Below are 18036 nucleotides of genomic sequence, written 5' to 3' on the forward strand. Positions count from 1 at the left end.
TATGACATAAACGGCTTGGATCAAAGATCCACGTACATGGAGTGAATTCTTGAAAAATATGAAAAAGATGAAGTCTTGAGAGGAGCTGCTCCCATGTATCACCTCTTTACTTTTTTCCTATCAATTTATATTACCACCTATATGACATTTTATTAGTAATCTTTATCTTGATTGTCTTCAATTAAGGTATCAATAAAACTGGTTGATTGGCAGTAGGTAAAACATCTATATTTAAAATAAAAATTCTTTCTGTGCATAGCACAGGTTGATTGTTAGCAGGTAGTGATATAGATGAGTGATAAAAAAACAAGAGATACATATCATTCCTCTATTTAATAACTCTTACAGGATAAAGTACATATGCAGATAACAAAAAATCCCTGCTACCTTGTCTCTAGGAAATCCTTTCCCAATTGAGAATTTAGTAGGGGTGCAATTGGGCAAGTTTGATCAGATTGGAAGGTTATCTAATCTCAATTTAAGTTGTGTTGAGACCTATCAAGGTTTGAATTGTTGAATTGTAATCCAAGATTATTTACCTAAACTCAATCTGAGTTAAACCCGAATTATTCAAGTTGTCCAAATTATCAGAGTTTTTTTTTTTTTTTTTTGATCAGTAAAATGAAACTTTATTAATAAAGAAATCAAAACATGCTAAAACTTACATCAACAAAGAGAGAAAGTGCAAAAAGCAAAAAGCATCAACGCTAACCTTAACAAATACACCCCATGAAGTTTGCTTAAAATACGAGTTGCTCCTTGTAATTTGAAAAATTACAAATGCCTCCCTGTCAGATTTTTTTTATTTAACAAAATTAATTGAAAAAGTAAAATTTATAACTGTTCACTTATACAATAATAAAATTATCTGAATTATTAATTGAAATAAAATTTTAATATTATTAAAAATTGTTAATTAACTTGATAAGTTATTAACAAAATAATCTATTTGTTATAAAATTAAAAATCTTAAAAGGCATAATATAATTTTTAGAAGCACTAGAAGTAATTTATAATTTAAGTAAACTTTAAAGATATATTTATAATGGACGCTTACATTTTTTAGTAATGCCAAGTTTTTATATCAAATTTGCTTAAAAAATTATGTGTCATTATTATTTTTACGACAGTGATTGAGAGCTTTAATAGAGTTGCTCTAATGGCAGCTCTACTCAGCTGGCAACCCCTTTAAAAAAAAACAAAAAAAAAACAAAAAAAACAAAACAAAAGAAAGAAAAGACAATTTAATGCCAATTTAGAGTTACATTTTTAAAGCTCCAAAGCAATTTCCTTATTTTTAATGTAACAGACCTCACCTCCACATTCATTCATAGATCATTTTTGTGGCCGAACATCATTCAAAGTATAAATTCCAAATCTTAAATACAACCGGCACAATCACAATAATTGGAACAAATCTTAAATACAACCGGCACAATCACAATAATGGGAACAAACATGAAATGACTTATCCAGCACCAGCACCAGCAACGGCAAAAAGAGACAAAAACGCACATGTCCAAAAATCATTATAAAAAATAAAAAATAAATAAAAAAAATAAAGTGTAGACCTTGGTTTGGTTTGGTTTGGTCGGTGAATCATTATTTGTCTTGTGACCAAATTGACATTACAGAGTCCACTCCACTCCACACAAAATGCAATGATCCAGACACCCCATCTCCACCTTCTGATTGGGCCCCATCAACCATCATCCCCTCTTTTTTGGATTATATTATCAAAATACCAAACATGCCCACAAATCCCATTACATGGATATATAATACATTTTCTAAGACATTCATTACATACACACCTAAAAACAAAACAACAGACAATAAATGGCCACAAATAAAAGCATCATACGGTGGATCCAAACATGATCATCACTTGGACTTGAAGGGGATGGCTCTGATCACGACTTGGTGGTACAAAGCTGCGAGTGCTGCACCGATGAATGGGCCCACCCAGAAAATCCACTGCCAATCACAGCCAAACAAAAATTAGCAAAACATTAATCAACGTCTCTCAATGCTTTATTATTTTTACATGTGTGGACCCTAAATGAGTGGTTTACTTACGTGGTCATCCCAAGCGCGGTCCTTGTTGAAGACGATGGCAGCACCAAGACTCCTTGCTGGGTTGATACCCGTGCCGGTTATGGGGATAGTGGCTAAGTGCACCAAGAACACTGCGAACCCAATTGGCAATGGTGCCAATATCTACATTCCACCGTGACCAAAAAATTATAAGCCGAATCAATCGATACACAAATATGCATATATAAAGCAGATTTATGTGATAAATTTGCCTCCAATTTGATATTAGATATTGTATACTTCAAGCATGTCCAACCCTTCTATTTTTTTTTTTCACATCAAATTTGTTCAAAAATTTAGACTAAAAACTTGATTTGATTCAAATTTTTTTCTTTAAAAAAATTGTTCTAAAAATACCTAATCTAACTCAAAAACCTTATTTAACCAACTCAGGGGAAGCAAAAAAAAAATTCCCAATCATTCATATTTTAACAATTTCATCAAACTTAAAGGCCATGTTTGTTTAGGCGGACTGGATTAGCATTCTCATGACTAATAGTCCTAGGATTACGAATCCGTTGGATTATGTATCCTAACTTAACTAATAGTCAAGTTTAAAATAATTAGTCTGCACCTCAATTGTTTAACCAAATATCGGATTAATAATTTTATTGGACTATTAGTCCAATCCCAACCTCATATCCACCCAAACAAACATGGCCAAAGTGAAAAAAATAACTGATAGAAATTTTGTGAAAATTTTGATTATACGGGACTCACCAAATTTATAGGTTTCATTCCCCATGAAAGAGTTGTTTATGATTTTATAATCGAATTATGTGTAAATAGAAGAAGTGTTTGTGCTTACAGGGACGTGGGAGTCTCTGGCACTACGCTTGGCGTCGGTGGCGGAGAAGACGGTGTAAACGAGGACAAAGGTTCCGACGATCTCAGCACCGAGGCCGTCGCCTTTGGTGTAACCATGGTTGACAGAGTTGGCACCACCACCAAGAAGCTCGTACCGGGTCGTCCCCTCGAAGCCCTTGACAACAGCAGCACCACAAATTGCACCAAGGCACTGCATCACTATGTAGAACACTGCTCTCGTCAATGACAACTTCCTTGCTAGTAGCAGCCCAAATGTCACCGCCGGGTTGATATGTCCCCCTACACAAATCCCACAAATCAAAATATTGGTTCCTTTAATTTAGCCTTTTTTTTTAGTGATTGTTTGGTTTTTTCTGATATTTTTTGAGTTTTTTAATGAGGTAAAAAAAGAAAAAAAAATTACATCAGTGTGTAATTTCAAAAATAATTACAAATTACTGATAAATTTTATTAGTATTAATAATTAAAATTATACAAAAAAAAAATTGTGCATATGTAATAATTTTTTGAAGATAAAATAGTATGTTCAAATGATTTTTTAATTAAATAAATAATTGTGAGGAAAAAAAATTTAAATCACGTCATATATTATTATTATTTTTTAAACTAAACAATTAGTTTCCAAATGAGGCCTAATCCGATCAATCCCAAATATGCAAAAGCGAGTGGTGGTTTCACTGTGGTTTAAAAATGAATTTATTTTAAAAAAATATTTAATTCATTTGTCAAATTAAATTTCCCTCACATGCCAACTTTGGTATTTTAAAAAAGTATTAGGAAAATTTTAAAAATTAAGAATATACCAAGCTTTTTTAAATTAGATTTTGTAGATTTATTTACTAAATAAACTATTTTTTTTTAAGGAAAATCACGTTTCAGTGTTTCTTTTGAAAAAAAAAATTCAAACTAGTGGTAAATTTTGCAAATATTAAAAATTAGATTTAAAAATTTTACCATCAATTCGTAAATATTTTGTTAAATTAGCTCATATGTGTAATTTTCCCTTTTCTTAACTAACTAAAAAATAAGCCTAAATTTTACCTTTTTCAAAGAACATGTTTATTGATTTGACTACCTATTAGTATCTTTTTTTAATTTATATATTACGATATATTTATTGATTGAAATAAAAATTAAACGTGTATTCAAAAAAAAATCATTATATCACGACTAATAATTTCTCAATATCACTATCAAAAATTACGATGGAACATGAATTAATATTGGACTTGTTTGGGAGGTTAGTTATTTTAGTTAGTTTTTTTGACTTTTTTTTTTTTTGTTATTTTAGCCTAACTTAAAAAAAAAAATTTTAAAAAAAGTGTTTAAGAAGTTGATTGATTTTTATTTTATTTTTTTTAGATGATTATGAGAGAAAAATTAAAATAATTATAATTTAAATATAATAATTTATCGACTATTTTAATTTATTTTATTTTTATTAATTATTTTAGTCCAAAAATCCTTTCCAAACAGGCGTATGATAATATGAAAGCAAAAGAATTTTAAAAAATTGGAGTAGAAATGGTGGGGAAATTAACCTGAGATGCCAGCGGTGCAGTAGACAAGTGCAAAGATCATGCCACCAAACGACCAAGCTATGCCTTGAATCCCAACCGTCGAACACTTTGTTTTGGAGCTAACAACCCCCATCACCGTCAAAATGGTGATGTACAAGAACAGAAAAGTTGCCATGAACTCGGCGATCCCAGCTCTGTAAAACGACCACGAGGTCAGCTCGCTGGGCTCGAACAGCGGCGCCGGCGGTGGCTCCATGTAATCCTTGTCGCCGCCCTGCGCCGAAGTGCCGATCGGCTGCCTCTCTGGGAACTTGTTGGCTCCTAATCTCACATCTTCTTCTTTCCCTTCCATCTCTCTCTCTCTCTCTCTCTCTCTAAAACACAACAACAAATGTCACACTTTTTCTCCCTCTAGAATGGTTAGTGATTGAAGTGAATGAGTGAGTAGAGAGTGGTGAGCAGGTGGTGGAATTATATACAGTGCGGTTTGTAGACGTTGGGGGAGGGGTGGTGGGACCCAATGATGAATTTGTGTGAGTTTTTTGTTATTCTATTGCCGACGTTACTACTCATAATCAGTTCATTTACTAATTTTATTTTGGGCGGTGATTGAGGGCCCGAAAGCCGTGCCCCGAATTGCCCGAAATTTCCATTTCAGGTAAAAAAAAAAAAAAAAAAAAGGAAAAAAGAAAGAAAAAAAGAGAACAGTTTCCAAAACTGGAAATTAGGGGTATTAGGGCCAATTTTTTTAGGGCCACCAATCATTTTCCTTTTATTTTTTTGTGTTTTTGAAGGACTTAAATGTCTTTTTGGTAATTGGGAGTTCATGGAACAATAATGATAGAGATCATTAATTTTGGAGTTTTAAAAAGATCATTAATAACATGACACTTAATAAAAAATAAAAAAAATACAACACCAAGATTAAAATATCAAATCATTCATGATGTGGAGTCTACTACAACATCAATGATAGCACTAATTAATACCGCTACTCATTTTCCTTCATGAAAACGACGTGTCTTTGGGCGGTTGGCCTTTTTCTCTGTAGTGATGTCCGAGCTGCCAAAAGCACGTCCACACATTCTGTAACGTACAGATATGAGCTGCACCGCCCAAAACCTCTCGATTATTAGAACTAATTAAAAATGTGCAGAAGGGATGTGATCAAATGTTGTGCAAATTGAACATGGACAGTCTGCTCAGCCACTCCTTCAGATTTTTTTTGAATGGGTAATCATGCGATGAAAATTAATTGGGTAAATTTCATTTTATTTTCTGTTGTTTGGATTGGATGTGAATTATTTTTTGACATTTGAAAATTATCATATATTTTTTATGGAGTTTGTAAATTAAAATGAATACTAACTTCTGTTAATAAAAATTGTAAATTAACAATTATACCTTTATTTTCATTTTCTTCTTCTCTCTCTTCTTTTTTTTTTTATTATAATGTTTCTCAATTAAAGATATATATATATAGTGAAAAAACTAAAATCAAATAATACAATTTTGAATTTTTTATTCATCAAACATATTATCAATTTATCTAATTCATTAAATATCCTCAAAATTATATTGTGCACATACATATTGAAGCCTATGGAGGCTGGATGATAATAGAAGTTGTTTTGAATAAGTTTCACGTTGAAAAAGACATGGTGCATAATTGCAGATCGAGGTTGGGGCTTCCATTGGTGTTGTCCAATTTAGATACGTTTGATCATCTTCTTAAAGAATATATATATACATATATATATATGCACAGTAAATCAAATAATATAATTTTGAATTTCTGATTCATCAAACATCACCAAATCATCTAATTCATCAAATATCCCCAAATTATATTTTACACACACACTCATATATATATATATAGAGAGAGAGAGAGAGAGAGATGCACGGTGAAAATTGAAAAAAAAAACTTTGTATGCTCGTGCTTTATTTATATATATTTTTTTTCATAGTGAAGATTGAAAACTAATTTTGTTTAAACACGTACATATATAAAGGTTATTATTTTTTTTTTTTTTTTTTTCAGGGAGAGGTTTATAAATATTGATGATGAAGATGAGGATTTAGTGAATCAACAAGCATTATGATTGTGGGTTTTGTTCTCAAGTAATTGAAACTAACCTTTATTTTGAAAATGATAACAGTCCTACATACATATATATATATATATATATATATATATATATATATATATATATATATATATCTAGTTTACTGATTAACCGGAAGAGTAGAGAGGGAAACAATGGAAATAAGGGGAAAGGAAAAATAACGGCATTTTGGTAAATTTAAAAATTTAAGAAGGGTAGTTTTGTCTTAAAAATTGATTTACTTTCCACAAAAACGCGTGACTCTCACTGTCTGTTATCTTTGACAGAAATGTTAACTGTGTGTTTTAGTTCATAAACCGCGTGGAGGTTATGTGGTGATTTTCGAATGTCAAAAAGATAATCCGCACCCGACCCAAACTACAGGGGGTAAAATGAAGTTTGCTCAAATTAATTTGTGTGGTGTGAAATTTTTATATAGAGTTTATATAAAGTGTAATAGAGATTTATTTTTAAATTGATAAGAGTGAGTTTGTAGTACTAGTCATTGAAAATAGGTAGAACACTTATAAAATAATTATGACATAGATAAAAAGAAAATTTAGTATGATTTTGACGTGAAAAATGTTAGAGACCTCAATATTTTTATCAAATGTCTTATATAAGTACATTTGGTAAAAATGTTAGGGCCTCTGACATTGCTCTTTTGACTTACATAAAAGACTTGTACCAAGAATAGAAATTGACTTATACCATATACAAGGGACTTGCATCATTATGAAAATAAAATTATTTCTCTATTATCCATTGAAATAAGAGAAAATTACAAATCAGTAGTATCTTCACAAGAGATTTATAAATTCATGTTAAAATTTATAACTTTAATTATTAAAGTTGGAAAAGTTTACCATTAATTTGAATTTTTTTTTTTTTTTTGGTAGTAAATTTAAGGGAAAATTAGTCTAAGGTTCCTCTTCCACTTTTGGTGATGGAAGAGATGTACAATATTTTTTGGTGATGTCTAAGGTCCCTTAATCCTACATCCATATATCCAGAGAAATTCCGGTCTCTCGCTTTCTCCTTCTACACACATGAACACATTTCTAAGCTTTTCACTTCCACCATTAGATGTAATCTCTCTCTCTCTCTCTCTTGCTCTCTCTCTCTCTCTCTCTAATTCGATCAACCATGAACCGTTTCAACACCGATTCGGAGGGTTGTTCAACACTAATTCGGACAGCACCAAGAAAGAAGGTGAGAGACGTGCGACCTGGAGTGAATCAGTCCAACCTGCTGTTGTTCTTGGTTTGATTACAAACTCTGGAAGTAGAAAAGTTTATTTTGGTGTTTGATCTTGTGCGAACTAGCCTTCCGCACAATCTAAAGTTGAGTTTTAGAGTTACGAACTCTTCCGGATTATTCATGAAAACTTGATGTTCTCTCCAGGTTGTCATGAAGGTTTAAATTTTGAAGAATTTGCAAATCTGAAATTGAGCCTTGTGTTCATTTCTGAAAGTCGAGTACTTATTTGATTCCTCTTTCTGTTGTTTTGACTTTGGTGCGATTTGACCCCATCAATTCTGATTCTTGTTCAATCAGCTCCTCCGATTCATATTTGATTGCCTCCAGTTCTATGGATCTTCATTTGATTGACTCCAGTTCTACAGATCTGGAATCAAAGAGCCAATCTGAAGTGGAGTTGAAGAGATCCGAACTTCAATCTAAAATGCCACAAGAGATAGCTTCTGAATACATCAGGAAATCTGAAGATTGTGAAGACAACCTATATTTGTTCTTTGCAGATGATCCAGATATGGATTCCTGAATTTTCTCTGGGCCAAAGGGAATTTCTTTGGAAATGTTTCTTTAGGAATTTCATTGATTTTGAGAGAATTTCTCTGGCTTAAAGTGATCCAAAGGAATTCTTCATTCATTTTCCCTAGAAAAAATTTATATCCAGAGAAATTCTAGACCAGATAAATTTGAATTTTCTCTGGGTTGAACCCAGAGAAATTCATAGCATTAAATTTAAAGAAAATCTATTACAAACGCATAGAAGAACTATTAATTTGTTTGTGCAGGAAATTATGATTGAATCAGCAGCAGCAAAACCAAAGACAAATTGATCAAATCAGAGTTTTATAGTTCCAGATAAATTCTAAACCAAAGAAATTTGAATTTTCTCTGGGTTGAACCCAGAGAAATTCTTTGGAAGTCCAGAATTTCTCTGGATAAAATTTCTCTAGATCAAATTGAGGGACCTTAGACATTATGAAAATATTAAATGTCATTTATGCTATAAAATCTTAATACCAGAGACCTTTAAAAAAAAAACCCTAAATTTAATTATCAAGGCATGTTTGTATTTTGTTGAATTTATAAATGAATAAGCAGGGGAAAATATTAGGATGTACAATTTTTTTTTTTTTATGAATTTATAATTCAAATACAACTTATATGTTATTTATGTTTTAGTACAATGCATAAAAAGATATGAATATTTATTAGTAAATCTCATTTAGGAAACTTTTATTTTACTATTTAATCCTATTAAAATTCTTCTATCTCATTTAGTCCTATTTATGTTTATTTACAAATCTCATTCTAGAAAACACTAATGTTGGCTCAATAAGTAGTCTTTGGTCTCCATTTATATGTAAAAATGTATTGAAAAGTATAAAATCAATATGTAAAAATAGTTAGACACGTACAAAAGGCATATTAAAATTTTAATTACTTGATATTTTCTCTAATGATTGTTCATGTGATTGTTATTAACAAGGCACTTCAATTATAATACCTCAAATACAAACAAGTTTTAATACAATAATTTAGTTATCACAAAAATAATGCCTAAGTAAAAATAGTACACTCATTTCATTTTTGTAATAAGTTCAAATAATTTTATCCGAAAATAATAAATGATTCATATTTAATATTTGTAAAATAAATTTTATATTTAAAATAAATTTTGGCCACATACTATTTTCAAATTTAAATTTTAAATACTTTTTTCTATTATTACACTTATAAAAAAAATTATTGGTTATTCTCCTTTTTTTTTAGTTTATATATATTCATACAATTTTAGGCCTTTCTTGTTCTTGGGGGGCCCTGGTTTAGAATGAGAGTTAGATCACATTTGGCTTGTGCTAATAGGATCGACACGTGGCCAACAAAGCTTGTTTTGTAGGTGACCATCAAGATTTTGACATGTACATGTTTCAATGGAACACGAGAGTTGAAGACATCTTGGTAGTGATTTCATTTTTCTACTTTTTTTTAAAAAAAATTGAAAATTCTACTTTCTATTTTATGATAAACACTTACAAGTGCTCGTAGGCATTATTTAATATTAATATTAGAATTAAAAAATGCATTGAAAATGTGTGAAAAGTTAAAAAGTTTTGAAAGTAATGAAAAGTATTTTGAAATAGGCAAAATATAAATATTATAAAATTATAATTTAAATCTCTGAATTTGGACAAGGGTATTAAGTTTTATACCGTTGAATTTATAACAAATCAAAAGTCGTATTTAGGTCTTATTTAGGCCTCGCTTGGAAATATACTATTTATGTAATTTTTTATGTAATTTTTTAAGTTTTTACGAAAAGACATATAAAAAAATTAATTATTGGCCACATACTATTTATATAAAAAATGACAGAATTTATATTTTAAATAAATTTTGGCCACAAATTATTTTTAAATTTAAATTTTAAATACTTTTTCTATTATTAGACTTATAAAAAAATTATTGGTTATTCTCTTTTTATATATATATATATTCATACAATTTTAGGCCTTTTTTGTTCTTGGGGGGCCCTGGTTTAGGAGTCCGGATCCTCTGCCATTGTTCCCGGCAATGATCCCTGCCGTGGGCCAAAACTGTGTCGTTTTGAACTTTTTTTTTTTTTTTTTCATTTTTACTTTCCTCCCCTCTTCTTTTCACTCAAGTCTCAAACCAGAGAGACGAAGAGAGAAGATGATGACGCGACAACGGCAGCACGGCGAGACAAGGCGAGGCGATGGCGGCGACGAGTGGTGTATGAGTACATGCCACAGGGGACTTTGGCTCAGCATTTGTTTGAGTGGGGTAAACTTGGGTACTCTCCTCTTGCTTGGAAGCAGAGGGTGACAATGTCATTGGATGTGGCCAGAGGGATTGAGTATCTTCACAGCTTAGCACAACAAAGTTTCATTCAAAAACCCTCTAATATACTTCTTGGAGATGACATGAGAGCCAAGGTTGCAGATTTTGGTCTGGTTAAAAATGCACCTAATGGGAAGTACTCTCTTGAACTCCATGGCTTATTATTGAACCAATCCTACCTCGCATCACTGTGCCAACGGCGACGGCGAACAACAATCAACAATTGAGCTCCCAAATTTTTCCCATTCTCAAACATACCAAATGCAGCTTTCAGATCTAAAAGTTCATAACCCAAACATCACAATACAACCAAACAGTGCTAAGAATAAATCAATTGAACATAAAATGGCAACATAACAAGAACCTATATGTCAAAACAAGCAAATAAACGATATCCAAAAGGCAACAACAGTGAAACATTTCAAAATCAACACATTCAGATCTAGAAATTCACATCCCAAATATGAGAATCATTTTGGTCTTTCGTTTGGCTGGGTTATGCGAGTTCGATCCTCGCCGGTGCCGTCGTCTTGCCAGCGCTATCACTCTCTTCTTTATCTCTCTGTTCGGTCGTTCGTAGGTGCCCTGCTCTGAAATGTTTGAGAGCTTAGAAGGAGAAGAAAGAAGAAAACAGGGTGAAAGAAAAAAAAACAAAAAAAAAGAGAGAGAGAGAGAGAGAGTTCAAAACGACGCCATTTTGGCCCACGGCAGGGATCACTGCAGGGAACAATGGTAGAGGATCCAGACTCCTGGTTTAGTACGAGAGTTAGATCACGTTTGGCTTGTGCTAATAGGATCGACACGTGGCCAACAAAGCTTTGTTTTGTAGGTGACCATCAAGATTTTGACACGTAGATGTTGCAATGGAACACGAGAGTTGAAGACACCTTGGTACCACACTTATTTTTGAGTGTGGTATTTGTATAATATTTTTTAAAATTAATTTCACACTTATTTTCTAAAACTCTTTTTAAAGTTGAAAAATTTAGATTAATCAGTCGTTCGGCCAGTTGATCGGAACAGTGTTCAATTTATTTTTTCACATGTTATTTTTATATTACAAAAAAAAATATATTTGTGAAATTTTTTTAAAAAAATTTATGAGTTTTGAATAGAATTTTGAATTGTGTGTTTGGTTATGAGTTGTAAGTTTTTGTATCAAATAATATATGCCACATCATTCAATTTAAACTCAATTTAAAACTCATTTTAAAACTTATAACTAAACAAATTTTTCACACTCAAATCATAATTCCAAAACTCACAAACTCAAAATACAACTCTATTATCAAATCATAATTCTAAAACTCTACCAAACACTACCTTCATTTTTTCTATTTTTTTATTAAAAAAAATTAAAAATTTTACTTTTTATTTTATGATAAACACTTACAAGTGCTCGTAGAGCATTATTTAATATTAATATCAGAATTAAGAAATGCATTGAAAATGTGTGAAAAGTGAAAAAGTTTTCAAAATAGTGAAAAGTATTTTGAAATAGGCAAAATATAAAATATTATAAAATTATAATTTAAATCTCTAAATTTGGACAATGGTATTAAGTTTTATACCGTTGAATTTATAACAAATCAAAAGTTGAATTTAGGTCTCATTTAGGTCTCGTTTGGGAACATGCTATTTGTTTAATTTTTTAAGTTTTTACGAAAAGATATATAGAAAAGTAGAAAGAGTGACGTGATAATTTATACTGACTTTTTAACTAAAATATATAGTCTCCAAATGAAACCTTAGTATTACTTATAAGTGAACTTTTATGAATAATTAGTTTAAAAGTTTTAAAATAAGTTACAAATTATTTGGTGCAGTTTTTTGCAATTTATATATAAATAAAAAATAAAAAACAAGTTGATTATGTTTGATTAAATAAGCTGTTACATATGTATTTCTTTTTTTGGTGCAAAATCCAAAATGTTCTCAAAAGATATAACTAAGGTACAAAAAATAAAAAATAAAAAATAAATAAAAAAAAAGATAAACTCTTTTGTTCATAATTATTTAAAGGTTTTAAATAAGCTAAAAAGGTTGGAAATTGTAACTTTAAAAGATCTTACTTATTGGTTAAACAAACTGATAAAATTACCTTACAATCAAACACAATTGATCAATTTATTTTAATCAAATAAGTTAAATAATTTAATTTATAAATATTATTAAATTAGACTATAATATTCCATGTCATTATCGGTCAATTAAAAGAGACTTGAAACTTGATGTCACTAGTGGCAAATGGCAATAGATGTATTGTTGTTATCATCATCATTATTGTTATTTGGGGGTAGTTCATTCCTTAAAATTTAAAGCAAAGAACTGTCAGAGCCGTGCCGCAAATAATATATAAAAATCATGGGCCGGTGCAGCCCAGACTATCATTTGTGTGTTCCTGTCATTTATCATTTGTTCTATCTTATTAATTAAACGTGTATGACTGTATTTGAAGGTGGGGGTATAAATAAAATAAGCGTGGGTTTGATTGGGGGATGAGGGGACTATTCATTATTTGAATTGTTTATTTGAAGAAGCGACTAGTTTATCATTTATTTTCTTTTTAGTTCGTCGGACATAGAATCCGGCTGAACTCTTTATCCCCCAATGGGAGATTATACTATCCCGGGAGGGTGTGAGACAGTTTTGGGAGGATTATTTACTGTTAAGATTAGGTGGTAAAATGACTATTTTGACCCTCTACTATTTAATTATGTACTATATTTAGTAAAATTCAATAAAATTTAAATGTCTCAATTTAAAAATAAAATAATTTTATTTAACTTTTTATTGATGTTTTATTTATTTAATTTTTTAAAATAATTTTTGTAGATATTTTATTGATATTTTATTTTAAAATTTTGTTTATATTTTATTTAATTTCATTATTTAAATGTTAATAGATGTTTTATTTAATTTCATTGTTTAATTATTATTATTTTTAAAACAAATTTATTTAAAATTTTAATTAAAAAAAACATATATTTTTATTAATATTTTATTTATTTAATTTTAAAAAATAAATTTATTTAATTGTGTAAAAAATAAAATAAAATAAATTTTTATTTAATCTAGCTAAAAATAATTAAAATATTAAGATATGTTTAATATTGCTATTACTTAGTAATAATTAAAAAATGGTAAAATAGTCTTTTGTTCATTTATCCTATCCAGTCCGTCTAACCAAATGTTGGATTCACTAAAAATAGTCATTTCCAGACATCTAATCCCATGAAAAAACAAACACAGGATACATATCTAATCCAACCAAATAATCCGGGGGATCCACAGTCTCAGGACTCAAGTCCGATGGATTCTACTCCCCCCTTATCCAGTCCGTCCAATCAAACACACCCTAAGTGGATAAAAAAAAATTAAAAAAAGAGGACAATTAAAAAAAAAAATAAATAACAATGAACATGATAGAATTTGAAAAATTGAATTTAATTAGACACTAAGAAACAAAAAATAGTAATACTGATTAACCACTATAAAAAAATCTTTTTAATTTTTTTTAACAACCTTACAAAAATTAACAACCATATATGACAGTCAAATATTTTTTTTCAAATCACTTGGTAGCAAATCTATATAATCACAAAAGATTAAATAAAACAACATAGGTCTAAAAAATAATTCAATTTAATCCAATAACAATAATAATAATAAAAAAAATAGAATTCCATTTTGAACTACCCCAAAATTATTGAAAGAGGATACTTAATGATTAGCCAAAGAGCACTCAAAATTACACAGTAATCAATGATTAGCCAATGGAAACTCAAAAAAATAATAATAATAATAATATAATAAAATAAAATAAAATTTGAGCCTAATAAATATTTATGACAATCGCTCAAATTTCACTTTCTTTATTATTTCCCCCACTTTCTCACCAACCAAACATGATAGAATTTTTTGGTAAAAATTACTAATTTATGGACTGATAAATATTTATACTGACTCAAAAAAGTCTTGACTCAAAATTGAAACAAACAAAAAACAAATATTACAATCACATTGTTTAATTTCATTTTGTTCCGTCAATTTATTTCTAATGACGTGGTCCATTCCATGTGAAATAGTTCCATACTCTCACACGGTTTAATTTCATTTTTAGACTATATTTACTTTTAAATTTGACAAAAATAAAACTCAAATAGATAATGTGGACTTTTTTTTAGAAAATCTTAGAAAGTTTTTTTGTAAAAAAATCTTAGAAAGTTTTTAAAAAATTAAAGAAAGTGATGATGATAATGCGGACTTTTTTAGAAAATCTTACAAAGCTTTTTGTAAAAAAAATCCTAGAAAGTTTTTAGAAAATTAAAGAAAGTGATGATAATAATATGGACTAATTGAAAGAAAAAAAAAATCAAACTCAATGATTTAACATACAAATCAAACTTTAGCATAGAAACAAAACAAATTTGATTGTTGAGTACAAACAAAAACAAATATGAAATCTATATAATATGACCGACACTCTGTTTTTGGTCCAGTGGAGTAGTCCTCTAAATTTGTTTTTTTAATTTTAAAATTAAAATTATACAAAGTGATGATGATAATGTCGATTAATTAAAAAAAATCAAACTCAATGATTTAACACAAATCAAACTCTAGCATAGAAACAAAACAAATCTGAAATCTATATAAACAAATCTAACACTCTGATTTTCTTTTTGTAAGTGAAGCAAAAAGAAAAAAAACAAAAAAAACAAAAATGAATGCTTTGAAGCTTTTATTTGGGTCAGTTTATGATCTCAGAGAACAGGAAATAAAAATAAGCCCCAAATTCAGCATAAAACCCCAATAAACCCAATAAAAAAATCTCATATCATATCATATTTTACACAAATAAAAAACTCCAATACACCCAATAGAAAACCCCCCAAAATATTAAACGTTACAGGAAACCAACCTAAAAAGATCAAACCTTACAGGAAACCAACCTTACAACCGAGCAGCTGGAGTGCTCAGAGTGATGACCGAGTAGTCGAAGTGAGGTCTGATGAAGATAAAGAGAGAAACGGATAGAAAGAGAAATGGGAGGCAAAAGCTGAGAGAGGGGAAAAACTGTTTAAATAGAAAGAGAGGGGGGCAAGGTGGGGAGGCAAACGTGGGTAGCTGGGGAGGCAAATCGTTTGTGATGCTTAGAGAGAGAGTGTTTGAGCGGGAACCATCTATTGATCTGAATCATTGATACTTAAGATTCATCTCAACCATTTAAACCAAATATATCTTTGGTACATTTTATATATTTTCAAAAACCTTTGTGCCATATTATATAGATTTTATTTTTATTTGAGCTCTTTCTTTATTTTTTTAGGTAAATTACATTTACATTCCCTGAAATTTGGATTTAATACATATTATCTCCTGACATTTGGAAAATTATACTGACCCACTGTTGTCACGACTTAAACCCGCCCCTATAGGTTTATCGTCGTAACCGGCCAATAATCTTAGGATTACCGAAGGCCTCTGACCTGAAAATCATATTAATAGAGGGGCTATGGAAGTAAATACAAACATACAACGTCTATAAAGCTGTGTTGACATACATGAGACATATAATTTAAAAATTTATACATATATATGATGTCAAAAGTTCATAAGTCATGTAACACTGAACAGGTATTATCAAAAGGGACCAAGCCCGGTGTACAGATAAACAAAAACAAAACCAAACAAAACAAACTCTTAACGTGGTCCACAAAACTTGACTTCTTTAAACGGGAACCTCCCCGGGAGCGCGGTAGCTGGCTTACCTAAAACTCTCCAAGCAGCAGCTTAGGCCTGGTCACGCTCCTGCTCACCTATATACATAACATAAATCGTGAGCGAAAACCCAGTGAATAATAACAGAGTAAAGGGTTTAATGAATGATATCCCATAACAAATTCGGAAAGTAGAAACAGATTCATATTCTTATTCAGAGTTCAGAGGCATACACTTATTCAATTTCACACATAGGATCATACATGGTATATCCATTAGCGCTAACAGATCAGGTATATCCATTAGCGCTCACGATCCAAACTGGTCAAGTATGACCCTTAATACTCTGTATCTGATCTGTTAGCTCTAATGGGTGTACCATATATGATCCTTTGTGTGAAATTGAATAAGTACCTGCTTCTGAACTCTGAATAAGAATATGAATCAGTTTCTGCTTTCCGAATCTGTTATGGGATATCATTCATTAAACCCTTTACTCTGTTATTATTCACTAAGTTTTCACTCACTATTTATGTTATGTACGTAGGTGAGTAGGCGCATGTAGGTGAGCAGGCGCGTGACTAGTCCTAAGCTGCTGCCTAGAGAGTTTTGGGTCAACCAGCCACCGTACCTTTCGGGGAGGTTCCCGTTTAAATAAGTCAAGTTTCGTGGACCACGCTAAGAGTTTGTTTTGTTTGGTTTTGTTTTTGTTTATCTGTATACTAGGCTTGGTCCCTTTTGATAATACATGTTCAATGTTACATGACTTATGAACTTTTGACGTCATATATATATATATATATAAAGTTTTAAATTATCTGTCTCATGTATATCAAGATAGCTCTATGGACATTGTATGTTTGTATTTGCTTCTACAACCCCTCTATTTATATGATTTTCAGGTTATAGGCCTTTGGTTATCCTAGGATTATTGGTCGGTTACGACGCTAAACCTATAGGGGCGGGTTTAGGTCGTGACAGAGTGATATCAGAGCACGAGTTATACTACACACGAGTCTATATAAGCTATAGGATGTCCTAATAAGAATTAGGAGCATTCCATCTGCATGTGTGGGTGTGTAAACTAACTGAACATACTCAAACCAAAATGAAATGATGTGAACATATTTAAATTTATATGAAACGAATTGAATTGGACTTGAACACAGAGAACGAGATTATTACACCTATGTTTATTATTGTCCTGTTTACCTATAACAATGGAAAATACAAGAAGTAATGATACAACTGGATCTTCTGAGGCTCGAATGAGCCGGATAAAACAAATGTTAGAAGTTTTGATAGAAACAATAAGACAACAACAAAGACAACAACTTGTACTCCCTCCACCACCTCTAGTGCCAGTTGAGTTGGAAAACACTGATATTATTTCACTAACCTAGAAGTTCTACAAAATGAAGTCGTCAATTTTTCTGGGTGGTATTGAGCCGTTGAAAGTCGAAACATGGCTGCTAATGACTGAAAGGATATTTGAGGTGTTTCCGTGCTCGAAAACGCAAAAAGTTCTTTTGGCCATCTATACTTTGAAAGAAAAAGCTAGACGATGGTGGATGCTTATCCAAGATAATGGTGGGACTATGACGTGGAACCAGTTTAAAGTAATATTCTATGAGAAATATTTTTCTTAA

At 30.6% G+C, this 18036-nt stretch overlaps 1 protein-coding gene and 1 long non-coding RNA gene across 2 annotated transcripts; one reads left to right on the top strand and one right to left on the bottom strand.

Moving 5' to 3' along the window:
- Window positions 1-1576: 1576 nt before the first annotated feature.
- On the bottom strand, window positions 1577-5027 carry LOC114268746 (putative aquaporin PIP1-4). The gene is made up of 4 exons (XM_028209957.2): window positions 4467-5027; window positions 2906-3204; window positions 2080-2220; window positions 1577-1977 (listed from the first exon to the last, which is right to left on the bottom strand). Exons 1-4 carry the CDS (start codon window positions 4795-4797, stop codon window positions 1885-1887), a joined length of 864 nt encoding a protein of 287 aa, XP_028065758.1. The 5' UTR covers window positions 4798-5027; the 3' UTR covers window positions 1577-1884.
- LOC145823828 (uncharacterized) lies at window positions 2220-4817 on the top strand. Its single transcript, XR_014365903.1, has 2 exons — window positions 2220-2549; window positions 2764-4817. It is a non-coding gene; the product is annotated as an uncharacterized LOC145823828 (long non-coding RNA).
- Window positions 5028-18036: the final 13009 nt, after the last annotated feature.

Source organism: Camellia sinensis, chromosome 1 (assembly GCF_055761805.1).
Source record: "Camellia sinensis isolate YWXY chromosome 1, ASM5576180v1, whole genome shotgun sequence".
Taxonomy (NCBI): Eukaryota; Viridiplantae; Streptophyta; class Magnoliopsida; order Ericales; family Theaceae; genus Camellia; species Camellia sinensis.